Source organism: Heteronotia binoei, chromosome 15, assembly GCF_032191835.1.
Source record: "Heteronotia binoei isolate CCM8104 ecotype False Entrance Well chromosome 15, APGP_CSIRO_Hbin_v1, whole genome shotgun sequence".
In the NCBI taxonomy this organism is placed as follows: domain Eukaryota; kingdom Metazoa; phylum Chordata; class Lepidosauria; order Squamata; family Gekkonidae; genus Heteronotia; species Heteronotia binoei.
In genome coordinates this window covers 39,217,109-39,232,380 of record NC_083237.1, presented here as the reverse complement: position 1 = coordinate 39,232,380, position 15,272 = coordinate 39,217,109, and the positions used below count along the sequence as shown (strand labels likewise).

Sequence of the window (15,272 nt, the reverse complement as noted above, 5' to 3'; positions counted from 1 at the left end):
CGGCTGTATTGGGCGTGGGCGTCTCAGCCGCTCTGCTCCGTTCTCCACTCCGCCACACTCTCTCCGCCCGTCGGCCACTCTTCTCACCGACCGGCTTCACCCGGCCGGCGGCGCGGCTAGCGCAGCCCAGCCCGGTGTTTCAACTTCCTCCGCACTCGCTCCCAGGCTTCGCCTCGCCCCGCAAGCCGGCAGTAGCTCCGGCAGCTCCGCGGGACCCCCGGCACTCACATCAGTCTCTCCTGCTCCAGGTGGGATATCTTGTTGGTTGCACTTGATGTTTGAACGTGCAAACCAGTTGTTTTAAGCTGTTTCTGGGAATTTTTTAAGGGAGCTCTAGCACCCAAGCTCTGCCGTCGCCGCCATCTTGATGTATAATAATAGGGTTTGGAACTTTTTGCTCTCTTTGGTTGTAATGACAGTTTAAGAGAAACATATGATCAACATGTTGCATCAGGGGCATTTTCCTCTGGTGAGACGGGCATGAAAGTATGGAAGAATTCATAACCACTACAGAGCTTGCATTGAATCATATGCAAACTTTACACACATGGTAAAATTTAATTGCAGCAAGGAAATACTGGGAAATACTGGGTAATTATAATGCTTTCAAAAGGAATTAGACATAGTATTGTTAGTACCCAAGAACTATTTTTGTTGAATTACGTGATCTTTATTTTTTTTTTTAATATTGTGCTATAGCAATGTACATTATGACAGCTGCTAGATTAGCTCGAGTTAAAATGTGGAAACAAAAGAAAATACCAATGAGAAGAGATAAGATTAAAGACTTCTGTCTATATATAAGATTTTTGGCTCTCCAAGGAAATGAAGATGTGACAACGAAAAAAGATTTGGCATGGCAAGCAGTCTTAAAATGGATGGAACAAACAACGTGAGGAATGATCTGTTTATAAGGTATTGTGCATTTGTACATATTTTTTTAAAAGATAACAATTTTAAAAAGGAAGAAAGTTGAATAAAGACAAATAAAAATCAAGTCATCTGAAAATGAATACATTATTAACCAAAAAACTTGATTGCTTGCAAATAATTTGCTATATTTATCCACTGTTTTAAACTGCTTCTTATTTTGATGTATAACTTATAACTTATCTGACTTGTCTTAAGAAGCACATTTCAGAGGAGCATATACAGGCAACTTCAATTTTATCCTGTTTCCATCCATCTTACATCTCCCATTCCATGTGGTATTTGCTCACTCAGATTCCATGACCCCATTATGGACTTTTTTATGATCAAAAGAGACTTCTCCTTTCTTCCCAAGAGACAAAACCCTGGATAGATCACGGTTGAATTCAGGCAACTTTGATTTTGTCCTGTTTCCATCTGTCTTACATCTCCCATTCCATGTGGTTTTTGCTTAGGTCCCATGACCCCAGTATAGCCTTTTTTATGGTCAAAGAAGACCTCTCTTTTTCTCCAAGACAAAACCCTGGATGGATCCTATCTACAGTATGTATTTAACTGACAAGGAGTTCAATTACTCTTTTTCACTGGAGGCATTAAGTGCTACCAAATCACAGCCAATTCATGGAACCAAGTAGGGCTTTAAAGGCAAGAAATGAACAGAGTGGTTTTCCATTGACTGCCTCTGTGTAGCAAATCTGGACTCCCTTTGTAAGTCTCCTATCCAAATACTAATCAACAGGGTTTTTTATGCAGAAAAGCCCAGCAGGAACTCTTCTACATATTAGGCCACACCCCCTGATGTCACCATTGTTTTACACAGGGCTTTTTGTAGATAAACCCAGCAAGAGCTTATTTGCATATTAGGCCACACCCCTTGACACCAAGCCAGCCGGAACTGTGTTCCTATGCATTCCTGCTCAAAAAAGCCCTGCTAATCAATATTTACTACTAAGCACAGCTTAGTTTCCAAGATCTGATGAGATCAGGCTAGCCTGGGCCATCCAGGTCAGAACACACCTCCACTAAGCAAGGAAAATTGTCTAAATGGAGCTCTTCTAGAACAAGGTTCCTTCTGCTGCAGTAGGACTGCTCACTTGGTGGAAGGGAGTTGATGGATACATCTCCAAATGTGGTACTTATTTTTTTGAATGTACTACATTTCAGATCTGAGTACATGTATATTTTTCTCTTTCTTCACCACTATATGTTTAAATTTATTGACCACCAACAACTTCATGAATGTTTAAAATGACAAAATGCTTAACACTCTATTTTGTTTTAGCAACGTCTCTTCTTTTCCTAACAGTGAAAGTAACAGAAGATACACAAGAAAATGAGAAACATAACCTCACACTTAGAATTCATCATTATGGGTTTTTCTGAACTCCCACAGCATCAGCTGCTACTTTTTGCATTGTTCTTCACCATCTACCTTTTAACTCTTCTGGAAAATGTCCTCCTCATTGTGACAATTTGGTTGAACAATCACCTTCGCACTCCTATGTACTTCTTCCTAGGAAATCTCTCACTTTTAGAAATCTTTTATATCTCAGTAACTATGCCCAAGTTGTTCTCCAATCTGTTATTGGGTGAAAAGACAATCACTTTGGGGGGCTGCCTTGCTCAGTTATATTTTTTCCTATCCTTGGCTTCTTCTGAATGTTTCCTTTTGTCAGCAATGGCTTATGACCGGTATTTGGCCATTTGCTGTCCATTACATTACACATCACTAATGAACCACACAGCCTGCATAACTTTGAGTCTGGCTTCCTGGCTAGGTGGCTTCCTGGCTTCCTTTCCATCTGTGGCGATGATCTCCAATTTGCAATTTTGTAATAAAAATACCATCAGACACTTCTTCTGTGACATCTCTCCTTTGCTGAGGCTGTCATGCACAGACACTTCATTAATTGAGCTGCTGGATTTTGTGGCAGCACTTGCAGTCCTGATGACTTCACTGCTGGTGACTGGAACATCATACATATGCATCTTTTGCACAGTTGCAAAAATCCCTTCTGCCAAAGGGAAGCATAAAGCCTTTTCTACCTGTGTCTCACACCTGACAGTAGTTTCTATGTTCTATGCTACCACCATATTTATGTATGCTCGACCAAAGGCCATTGGAACCTTTGACCTCAACAAGATGGTGTCCATCCTCTACACTGTAGTAGCTCCATTTCTTAACCCAATGATCTACAGCCTTCGGAACAGGGAAGTAAGAGAGACTCTAACTCGAGCCGTACACAGAAAAGCTGTTTCCTCAGTGTGGGTTCAAAAAGGTTAAAGCTATCAGAGACAAGCTGGAATATATTGTACCAAAACAAGACTAGGTTCACACCACTATTTTTCCTGTTCTATCATAATGGCTTTTGCGGTGACAAAGTCATGAAAGGCACACAAAGGGTGGATACAAGCATCTTTTAAACAAGCACCAAACAATCTGTGCTAGAGGTCATAGAACCCACATGGGTAAAAACTATGTGTGATGCTAATCTCGAGATTATAGAGTTAAGGTGCAGTGAAAAAGCAAGCCCAAACCTGTCCCCTATAGTGCTTTTACAGTTTGAGTAAAATAGAATATGGCAGCTTGTCAAAAAGAAAGTCTGTTTTTACTACATTTACCCATGTTTATAGATTAAATGAAATACAGATATAATAAGTGGTCAAAAGCAATCTTATTGCAATAGTCAATTAATTCCCGTGATATATGTTGGCTCTTATCTGTTTTCTCTGTATGTATGACTGATTTTAAACATAACAAAATTTGAGTCCAGTGGTACCTTTAAGACCAACAAAGTTTTATTCGAGGTATAAGATTAAACATGTTGTTCTAAAACCCAGTTCATATATTACAACATTGACAAAAATTGAAATGATATATGCAAAAGGTCCTTATATGCATCTTTAATATAGTTCCTCTTGAAAATGCCATATATACAGTATTTATTCCAGTGAAAGACTAGGTTATTTTCCAGTTACACTTGGAAAGAGGGGACATGGCTTACATCTATATACCAGTTTTAATGGTTTTTCATTTCTAAGGCAGGAGAGGTTTTTAGAAATTGATTTCCATGTTCAGTTAGATGTAGTAGGAAATGAAAGACTGGGCATGCATTCCTCCATCCCATTTAACAACAGCAGGTAAGCTCAAACTAAGCCACAATGGTGGACCAGTTTAGGGGCAGTGTAAGATCTAGCATTTTGGAATTTTTTTCAGTAACAGTGGCAGTAAACTAGTGGAAAGAAAGACTATGAGAAGCCACTGTTAAATATTGCAGAGACAAATTCAATCTAGTGAATCCTCAACTATCTAAACTATATGAGGTTATGTCTTTGGTTAGGAATCCGAAGGTTACTTTTTTGTAACCTTTAGCAGACCTGATAAACAGCACTCCCAATGTCCTGTCTCCTTTCAGGAACAACACTTCTCAGAACTGGCTCCCTCATTGGAAGGAGATCCTGTGAAAATATCTACAGCTCTGTAGAACCTTGGCATTTTGAGGTGTTGCTGTCTTCCAGGCATCCTTACCTGAAACATTCTTCTCTGCACACTTTCCCAAGCCAAGTGCATTATCAAACATTTCATTCACATATTTGTCACTGTATTTTTACATAATACTCAAGAAGATTTAGAAATAGCTGATTAGTACATTTAAACTAAATAGGTAGGGTTTTTTATATATTATATTTAGTATAGGTCCCTTTCAGAGTATGTTAAGCATAAGGATAAGATAGACAGTTGTTGTGCACTTTTCACATTTGCTAAGCTCTTTGAGGGTGACACAGGCATTAAGAATATAGCAGGGAGTTGAGATAAACCCTTTTAAAAAGAAGTGTATCTTGTTTTACTGGGAGATGGGAGGTTCCTATTGTCTTCAATGAAATTTCAACCATTTGCAAATTCTGAATTATTTTAACATGTATGTGCACTCATATGATCTTGCTCCCATTTTTCAAAAAGAAAGATCATGCATGTTATAAATAAACATAGTCCACATCAAACATTACTTTGCAAATTTTGGTAGTTGCACACATATTTGTGTATCATCATGTCAATCAAAGCTCCATGATGGTTAACTGTATGAACCACCCAAATATATGGTTAAAAGATCAAACTGTAGCCCTTTTTCTTTTCTGCATTAGAAGTTCCCTTGTGTTCTTGCTGGGTTGCAGAATAATGATATAACATTTAGGGAAAAATATGAAACCCAGTAAACTAAGACCAGAAGTTAAAATAGAGAAAATTTCTACAGCCACCATATATTTCCCTTTGGTGCATAGATAGGTGGGAACAAAAGATAACCAAACACTGCAAAACACCAACATACTGAAAGTGATGAACTTGGCTTCATTGAAACTATCAGGCAGCCTCCTTGCTAGGAATGCCACAATAAAACTGATGAGTGAAAGAATGCCCATATAACCCAAGACTGTGTAAAACATGAGGACAGATCCTTCATTGCATTGTGCTATGATCTCATCACTTTGTGAATGCATGTCAAGCTCTGGGAATGGGGGAGAGGTTCCCAACCACACAGCACATACAAAAAATTGTGTGAGTGAGCATGAAATGATCACAGATTTTGCCAGATGTTTCCCTGCCCCCTTTCTCATTCTGTTTCCTGGCTTTGTGGCCATGAAAGCCAGAATCACAGTGATGGTTTTTGCCAAGATGCAAGAAACTGAAATAGAGAAGATGATGCCAAAAGCACTTTGCCGGAGAAGGCAGGCCACTTTTCCAGGATAGCCAACAAACAGCAGAGAACTGAGGAAGCACAATAAGAGGGAGATAAGAAGTATGTACGTGAGATCCCGGTTGTTGGCTTTCACTATAGGAGTGTTGTGGTTCCTCACAAAGACCCACAACACATAAGCTGTGATCAATGCAAAAGCAACAGCTAATGCAACCAAAACAATTGCTAGAGGATCTTGATAGGACAAGAAACTCATTAACTTAGGAAGACATTTATTCCGATCTTCATTTGAATATCGATCATTTGTGCACTTTACACATTGCTCTGAATCTGAAAACAAAAAGCAAAAAGAAAGCAGCAACAACAGACTGATTAATTCAAAGTGGACTAATGCACTGCACACCTCTCATGTACTTTGGTATAGTATTTCATGTACTTTGCAAGCTGGTTTATTCATTTGAACACTGCCAGTATCAAATAATGCTTTGCATGTATAAAGTACAAGCATGCCATGGTGTCAGAACTTGTAACTATTATGCCTGCCAAGCTTGGTAATGTTAGCCTGACTCCATATTGTAACCATCTACTAACTCTGTATCCTTGTAGCTAGAACCACTAACTAAATGCTTTGCATTTCAAACAAACTGTAACCACTGAAGGGTGACAGATAGCCTCTGGAAAACATCTGCAGGTGTCCTTTGAAGCTGGCCTGCTAGAATCTCACAGCAGGACTCCTTCCTCCCTTTGGAGATAAGGGACCCTGGGTACGGACGACTGTCTCCCAAAGTGTGAGAAATGGTTTTATTGTTTCTGTAACCACTGCATAAAGAATGTATCAATCGCCGAGTCCGTTATCAGTATCAACTTGTGCCTTCTCTGAACACAGTTCTCAATAAACGTCCTATACTTTTGCAACAAAGTAATGGGTCTTGTTTGAAGTTCCTCAAGTTCTGACACATGGAACAAAACTGTACATTCCCCTACAAACCAGTTTCAATTAGTTTGTACATTTAGTTCATCAACTATAATTCATGGTAGAGACCTCAGTACTGTATGTTCATGTGCAGATGAACTGTATTGGTCATTAATGGATGAGGCATGACAGGGGTTCTTTTGTAGAAACATAGGTGGTGGAGCTCAGTAGCATAACTCAATTGGATATGTTCCCCCCCACAATCCAAAAGCAACCCAATGCAAGAAAGGAGAACCCCAGGTAAGCAAGGCCTGCTTGGGCTGGCTAGAGATCCAGCCAGCCCAAACAGGCCTTGCTAGAGATCCAGCCAGCCCAAACAGGCCTTGCTAGCCTGGGGCTCTTCTGGGCCATCCCCCTCCCCCCCCACCAGTCAAAAGGCCAGCAAGCCACCTGCCAACCAAAATCACATAAGAAGTGGAGAAAGGGTGGTGTGGGTTTCTCCAGGGGTCAATGAAGGTTGCTGGGGGCATGGCAAAGCCCCTAGTAGCAGGGATTGTTATGCAGCTGCAGCTACTATTCAATGGGCAAGGTAGGTGGGGAAGAAGAGGGGGAGCTGTCTGAAAGGTTCAGGAGCTGCACTCCTGTGAGCTCCTGCTGAATCGGAGACCTGGGTATGAATATCGAAAGTAACAACCCAACCCACATGCAAGGGGATTCTTACTGTATGAAGATGGATAAGAAATCGTATCATGAGTTTAATATATATTAACATGTGATTCTGGCTTGTACAGAGTTAGACTCCGGGTCACAATAACTCAGCATTGCCTACTGTGACAGTGCCTCAGACAAAGAACTCTTTCCCAAACACCTACAGCTGTCTGAGATTCTTTGAACTAGAGATACCAGAAAATGCACCTTGGCTATCTGTTTTCCCAGATAATCCCATTCCTCCCCACACATGATTACCCAGGATTGGCTATGCTTGATAGTGGAAAAAACACCCCCCCTCCCCACCCCCATCCTGCTGAAAGAATAGCTGGTAAATATCAATAAGATATTTTCTGGCTATTTTTTCAGGGGGGTGGAGGGGCTTGAATAGAGATAGATGCACATCCCTACTGTGCCCGATTTGTGGGCTCAGAGCATACTATGCTTCTTATATTTCATGTGGCTATGTAATTTTATTCTCAGAAGAAATCTGCATGAATTTGTGACCCTGTCCACTGTTTGATAATGTGCAGAGGATTCCAACTCTATGTGGGAGACTGCTGACAAAACTCTTTAGAACTATGTACTCTGTACCAATGTTAAGGGCAATGATGAGTGTTTATGGTTTATATAAAGCAAAAAAAAAAAAGCCATTATCATTATTTTGAAACTTGTTACCCATTTCATCAGAAATTGTCCCTTTTGGACAAGGAGCACAGTCATAGCAGCAAACCGGCTGTTCCTTTTGTTGCATCTTGTTGTATCCAGGATGGCATCTTTCAGTGCACAAAGAATGTGGAACAGTCTGACAATAACAACAAGACATAGCCTTTCTCAATTTGAATGTTGGCAGAAATTGATATTAGCATTATTAAAGGAAATCCTCTTTGCACACTTTCTCCCTGAAATGCAATAATCCTATTCTTTTCATAGCTTCAGGAATTTGGAGCCTGTTTCTAAGGAATTTAATTTTGATTTTAAAAAAAATGTTAAAAGAGGGACAGGAAGGTAGGTTTTGCAAAATGTCATTTGTTCAGAGGCAATCAGTGTCTTTCCAAAATTTCTTGTCCTCCTGCTAAAGCCTGTGGCGTGTAATGTAAAACAACTGCAAGGACTAAAGTAATAAAACAGTGTAGTGATTTCTTTTCAAAGAAAAATGCCTCTTTTAAAAGAGAATAAAGAGGAATCAATGGCTGATTTAAAAGAAGTAAATTAAAAAGAAAGAAAGAAATACCCTTGCCCTTGCAATACAAATGTGTAGTGCCTAGGCGTAGGCACAAAACAAATCAGGAATTACAATTCATGTTCAAAGTGGACTGATTTGTGGTTCATTCCAAATTGGTTCATTAGATTGCATCATGCTTGAACTGGAAAATGAACCAGCTGTTTTCCTAGATAGTTTGTTTGGACAGTTTGTTCATTTTTCCAGACAGCCTGGCAGGTAGAGGAAAAAGAAGACTGCAGATTTATACCCCACCCTTCTCTCTGAATCAGAGACTCAGAGCGGCTTACAATCTCCTGTATCTTCTCCCCCCACAACAGATACCCTGTGAGGTGGATGGGGTTGAGAGGGCTCTCACAGCAGCTGCCCTTTCAAGGACAACTCTGCCAGAGCTATGGCTGACCCAAGGCCATTCCAGCAGGTGCAAGTGGAGGAGTGGGGAATCAAACTCAGTTCTCCCAGATAAGAGTCCGCACTGCACCAAACTGGCAGGAGAGCCTGCTGAAGAGTTTGCTGCCAGTTTGATATCTCTGTCCCATTGGGGGGGGGGGAGCATTCTACCACCTTTCAGACTAGCAAACCACCTAGGGGAACCTGCTTTGGGGGGGCTGTAACTTGCCCCCCCAATCCAATTCTCACCAAACATGGAGAGCAGGTAGAGGAGAGTCTGCTGAAGAATTTGCCACAAGTTTGGCATCTCTAGCCCACTAGAGGAACATTCTAACTCTTTCCAAACTAAACAAACCATTGAACCACAAATCAGTTCAAGAATCAGGGGCAGTGCTGGGGGTTTTGCTACCCCAGGCTGCCCCCACACCTGTTCCCCCACCAATGGGGTTCAGAGTGAGGCCACCACCTCTTTCATCTGCCCAGGTGCTGGGCAAGCGAAAGCAGCAGCGGGGCTGCTGTGTCTCACTCTGAGGCTGTCTCCCCTTTCAGAGGAGGCAGCCAGGAGTGAGGCTGCACTGCCTCCTTTGTCCACCCGGCACCCAGGTGGGCAAAAGAGGCTGTGTGGCTGCTGTGCTTTGCTCTGAGGCTGTCTCCCCTTGCAGGTGCTTCTTTCATCTGCCTGGGCGGGCAAAAGAGCCAGCATGGCCTTGCTCCTGGCTGCTTCCCCTGCAAGAGGAAGCAGCCTCAGAGCAAGGCTGCTCTCCTCCAAGCCCAGCAAGGAAGTCGAGCTTGGAGGAGAGCATACAATGGTGTGCAGTCTCACTACTCTCAGCTTCCCAGGTCTATGACCCAGGAAGCCAAGAGTGATGGAGCGGTGGGAGAGGGCACCTGAAGTTGCCCTGTAGGCAAGGTGGCACCCGAGGTGGCTGCGTATCTTGCCTACTCCCTCCCGTTGGCCATGTCAGGAATTTTTTTTTAGAAAAAAACATGAAATGAACCAATGAATCAAGTAGCCAAATGAACCACGAACCAAAATGAATCAGCATTTTCCCAGTTTGCGCCCATCTTTAGTAATGCCTACAGAATTTAAAAGGCAATGCTGAATTCTTTGGCAGTATTTGTGATAAATTTATGAAGAGCGGGCCATCAGCTAATCTGACAAATGGGACATTTTAACAATTACTAGTCTAATACTCATTCAGTGGCTCAGGATCCATACGTTTGTCATGCCACCTATGGCTCCTCTGAGCATTGTTCCCAATGAAGCAGCACAAGCCCAGTTTCACTGTTATATTTTCTTGTATGTATGTGTTTGGCCATGCTGTGGTCATGTAGTCTTCTAGCTGATGGTAACTGAGAATGTGTCTCTCTGTGAGTTATGGAGTGACTACTGCTGATCTGAAATTTCTCCCCAGCACCTGCCCAAATGAAGCCAAGAGACAACTGTACATGGAATGGTGTGTGTGTGTGTGTGTGTGTGTGTGTGGCCATCACATCACAGCCAACCTGTGGCAACCCTGTAGGATTTTCAGTGCAAGATATGAGATTAATTAGTTAAAATGGCTGATCTCAAATATAAACACGCTTATTAGTAACAGCATCTGCATGGGGCTGGGTCTAGCGTAAGCTGTCTAGATAAACCTCAGCAAGTTTTATACAGAGTCCTAGCTCTTTATTTATTCATTCATACATGCAGGTTTATTGCTAGATGATTACAGCATCAAGTAGTGACTTCTATGAATGAAACACAACTCCACCACACATACTTCATTATTGATCAAGAGTTAAGATTTGGGTAATCAAGTGATAAATTTGAGGATGGATGTGTGCATGAGAAATAGCTATGACATTATGGTATTCTGTATGGTATTGGCAGTTTCCCTACAAGAATTAAAATGCACAAGAGAACTGATATTCCACATTCAAAAAAGATACATTCCTATTAAATGTGGTCTGAAGAATCTGAGATCCCCACCTGATTAAATATACTGTTCCAAACAATAGCATCCTCATAAATACTGTAATTATGATGGACTCCAGGAGCAGCAAAGTCCATTCTTCCTACTTTTACTTGGTTAAAAGACATATTTGGGAACAATATCCAGTTAACAATATCATATCGAATAGTTGATTCATCTTTCCTTTTAGGAAGTACTTTCTCTAAAAATGGATGGAGCTAAAATATAAGAAATAATACTACTGTTTTAAATGTAGAATGACGACAGCGATGACAATGACAATTATAAGCACCTTTCCTTGAGAATTCAAACTGTTTTTCTGCAACATGGCAACCAACAATTGTTTCCCATATTGTATAACAAATTCTACATAGCCATTATTTAATGGACAGTATGGCTTGGATACAATGAATATCTTCCATACATGTTAGTTAGACTGCTGCAAAGTGCACTTTCTCTTGTTCTAGAATTTCTTTTTGCACAAGGTTAGTGGTGTTCAGGAAACTCTTCTGCAAATAGAAGTGGTAGCACAAGAGGACGTGCACTCTACAGTAGAAACTATTTAGCGTACACAGAAGTTGTGGGATCCAAGCCTTTGTTATTCTCTGATGCAATAATTGAGTTAGGTTATCTCAGCTTTTGTGCTGGTGAAAGAAGGAGGAAAGGTCTCTTTTTATTCTTTTGATACATTCCCATCCTATTCATGGAGTGACTTGGCACGATCAAACAGCTGTTGTGCACCATCCCTGTAGCTTATGCACCTATGCACTTGAAATCAATATATCACACTTTGATATGACACTGTGGCTTCAGAAACCAAAAAGCTAGGATACCTATAATACCAGCTTGTTAGACACTATGCCATTGTGGGCAGTTCTGTTTTGGAATGAGTGCTGCAAGCAATTAAAAGTATTGCTTAGCTAGTGCTATCCTAATACTTAATACAGACATGCACAGCCCCTGTGGTTTTCATGTAGTCTATTGAAACAGGAAAGAAGCAATAACTGGGGAGGGGGAGTAAAAACAACTCATAAATTGATGCTTAACTTGATAAGGTGCATGGACAAACTAATTAGAGCTCAAAACACTTAAAAAAAACAGTTTGGAGTAAATTTGGGCAGCAAAGCAATGCAGGGATGCTTAAAATTTTCCTTGTATGCACATTCTGTAGCCTACATCTAACTCCTTGCACTACTTTTCCTACCAAAAGTTGGATTCACCCAGTTTTTTTTCCCGCTCAGTCTTGGCCATCTCTCCTCCTTTCTACAGTTCCTCCTTCTCCTGTGTAAGAATGTCTGAAGCATGCTACCTGTGCTGATAGGAACATCCACACTGCATGTCAACAGCCCAGACTTCCAGATAAAACATTACCTGCCATGGCTGTGTATTCCAAGGCTCCAGGTGTTTTCTGTGCACTGTCAAAGTATTTTTGGGTCTCAAAGTGTACATAGAATGGAACGCTTGTGCAATAGTATAAATGGCAGTAAAGATGTTGTAGCTTTGACTAGTCATGCTCATTTCAAATACAGACCCAGGCAGGTCATCCAGCTTCTCCTCACCAGTGCAGTATTTTTGCTTCCTTGGTACTGTTGAGCCAGCTCTTTCAAATTCACAGGCGAATGCTTCCCTCCAAAAATAATGTATGAAAATATCAGCAAAGGTGCGATGAGGGCTCAGGGTTTGGAGAAAATCCCTGAATCCCATAATTTCCTTGCCCCGGGTTGCAAACGATAGGGTCGCATTGAAGCTCACTAGATCCAGGATATTTCGAGATTTTATTGAGGTGATATCACAGTCAGTTGAGGCAATCCAAACTTTACCTATGGGCTTCATTGACCACTGTAAATATGAAGCTATCAGTAATCTAAACCCAAACAGGGAATGGGAGTTTCCAGAAAGAACTATCACATTTGCTTTCCTTTTTGTGAGAGTTTCACTAAATGATTCAACTAGTTTTCTAAGAACCAAGCCTTTGAAATCCATGGTTATGATTGGAATTACTTCTGTGAATTCAACACAAATGCTGTTCTGAGCGAACACTGGCACCAAGGTCTGCACAAACATGTGACCACTGTCATTATCTGGAACAATGAGTCCAACCCATCTCCACATAAAATGCAAGAGTAACTGTGCTATTGCCACATATTGAAAAACATTGTCTGGTGCCATCAAGTAGAGGGAGGGGAACCTTCCTTTATCTTTGAGTAAGTGATCAAATGAGCCATAAGCTAGCTAAAAGAAAAGACATGAAGATCTGAAGAGGGAAAAATCATGAATGAATGATTTGTGATTAATGTTGTAATTACTTGTAGATGCATTGTGGCAATTTTATTCCTAAATCTGAAAACTGGGGGAGTGGTTCTAATATGAACTGTCACCAAATGGGCAGGAAAATGCACAATGGAACTTGTAAAGGCTGAAAGGCCCATATGGGACAGACACAGAACAGTGCAATGCTGTTGTTGGTCTTTGAGTACCTTGTAAAACATGAGACATTGGGAGGTTCATAATAAATTATTAGGAATGTGCTTAATTTGAGGGTCAAAAGGGGGAACTGTGGATGCCAAATATCAGGGACTCACATCATTCTAGCATTCTGACTAATCAGGGAGAGGTGCTGTAGGGTGATATCATCCTATAACTGCCACCCATATACATCTCACAGTTTTTTATCTCATCCTCCAAAGAGCAGAGGAGTCCACCTGGTTCTTGCCTCCTCAGTTCAGTCCTCAAAAGTATTCTGTGCTGTTCATTCAGCTTAGAGGGTTCACCTTATCAGTGTCACACCTAAATATATGTATCTGGGGTCCTAGTTCAGCACTCTGATCTTTGCACTTCCTTAGCCTTGTTCTGATCAAGCATTCTTTTGTTCTTAATGTGAGGGATCAGGAAGAGTTTTGGATGGAGGTATAGTGGTTCTTGGTAACGAGGAGTAGGGCAGTTAGATCGGGTATACTGGGAAGATAAAGGAAACGTTCCTACCTGTGGAATTTTGTAGCTGTGTAAGACATTTGAAATTTGAACAGATGTCTCAGCATCTATTCCTCCTATAAGAGCCAACAGGTTGTCCTTCTGGTCACACTTGTAATTTGGAAGCATTCTGCTCTGGGTTGAGAGAACAGCCAGAGTTGTCTCATAGGTCTTCTTTGAATCAAAAATAGTCTCATAGATGCAGAATCCCAGGGATATGTTGGGTAACTGCAGGGGATTCTCATTGATCTCATTAACAGCAAAAACTAGTGCCTGGACATGCTGGTAGTTCTTGGTCTTCATTCTGCAATTAGATCCCACCATATCCTTATTCGTTCTGCCAAAGTCTGCAGTATCCACAATATAGTTTATGCTGTACAACACCTTTCTGTTTGTGAGTGTAGAGTTGGATCCAGCCAGCTTTTTGAGAGGGACATTCAATCTTGCCCATTTCCATTACCCACCCCACATAGGTATTTTTCAAGCATCTCACAGTCTCCAGTATAGCATTTTTTATGGCCAAAGAGAATTCATCCTTATTCACCAGCCAGAAAACTAGTTGGACCGAATCCTTTACAATTAGTTTGTCGGAGGAATTTAGCCACAGCAGTACTGATATCTTAACAAAATCTAAGTAAATATTGATGATCTGACTTGAGGTTGTTTTTTTTTTAATGAATAGAACAAATTTTACTTTGTGCCTCAAATTCAAAGTTTGTTTTTGTTTGTTTGCTTAAAAATAGATCAGAAGCATCCTTGCCAGTATTAACCATTATTTTTTCTAGGATTCAAGAGAGCTGTAATGTATACATAGACTACAAGCTCAACAGACTTTGGGCATATCAAGGCCAGTCCTTAACTCCTGGTTTACTGGAGTCAAATTAATGACTGTGTTCTATTGCAGTGTTATTTTAAACAAAGTTACACCCTTCTAATTAGGTTAAAGTTACTATGCTTAGAAGATACAAAACCCTTTCTGCATCTATTTTGTATTTCTGTATGCTTTTAAGATAATTTTAATGACTTGGGGGAAGGGAGTAGGATTTACATATTCTAAATAAATGAATGATATAAAATTGATGGAGGAGGAATTGAATGATTGCAGCTGGAAGTAGGAAAATAAATAGACGGGTGAATAATGGTACACCTGACTGCTAGAACCAGCACTCAGTGAGATTGTCCACTGTATCATTTTAGCAATGAGCCATGGGATGTAGCAGAAGAATGTGGGGAAAGATGTTTTTACTGCTTTGTTCATTTTTGTATTACATCTGAATGAAGGACCCTAACAGTACTGAAATAGTGAATACTTGGGAGAAAAGAGACAGAAATGTTTTAAACAAATGTTGTAACTGTAAGCTGCCTGCAGGTGGATTCTACAGAGGTAACACACAGATATTAGAAATGCATAAATAAAGAATTACAAATGTCCAGTTTCTTCGTTATGTTTGCATTTCTCAATTCAGGGCTTCTGTATAACCAAAATC

The 15,272-nt window shown here is 40.7% G+C and overlaps 1 protein-coding gene across 1 annotated transcript; it reads left to right on the top strand.

Annotated features, from left to right (window-relative positions):
- Positions 1-2,263: 2,263 nt before the first annotated feature.
- On the top strand, positions 2,264-3,214 carry LOC132583480 (olfactory receptor 6P1-like). The gene has a single exon (XM_060255112.1). It carries the CDS (start codon positions 2,264-2,266, stop codon positions 3,212-3,214), a length of 951 nt encoding a protein of 316 aa, XP_060111095.1.
- The last annotated feature ends 12,058 nt before the right edge of the window (positions 3,215-15,272 follow it).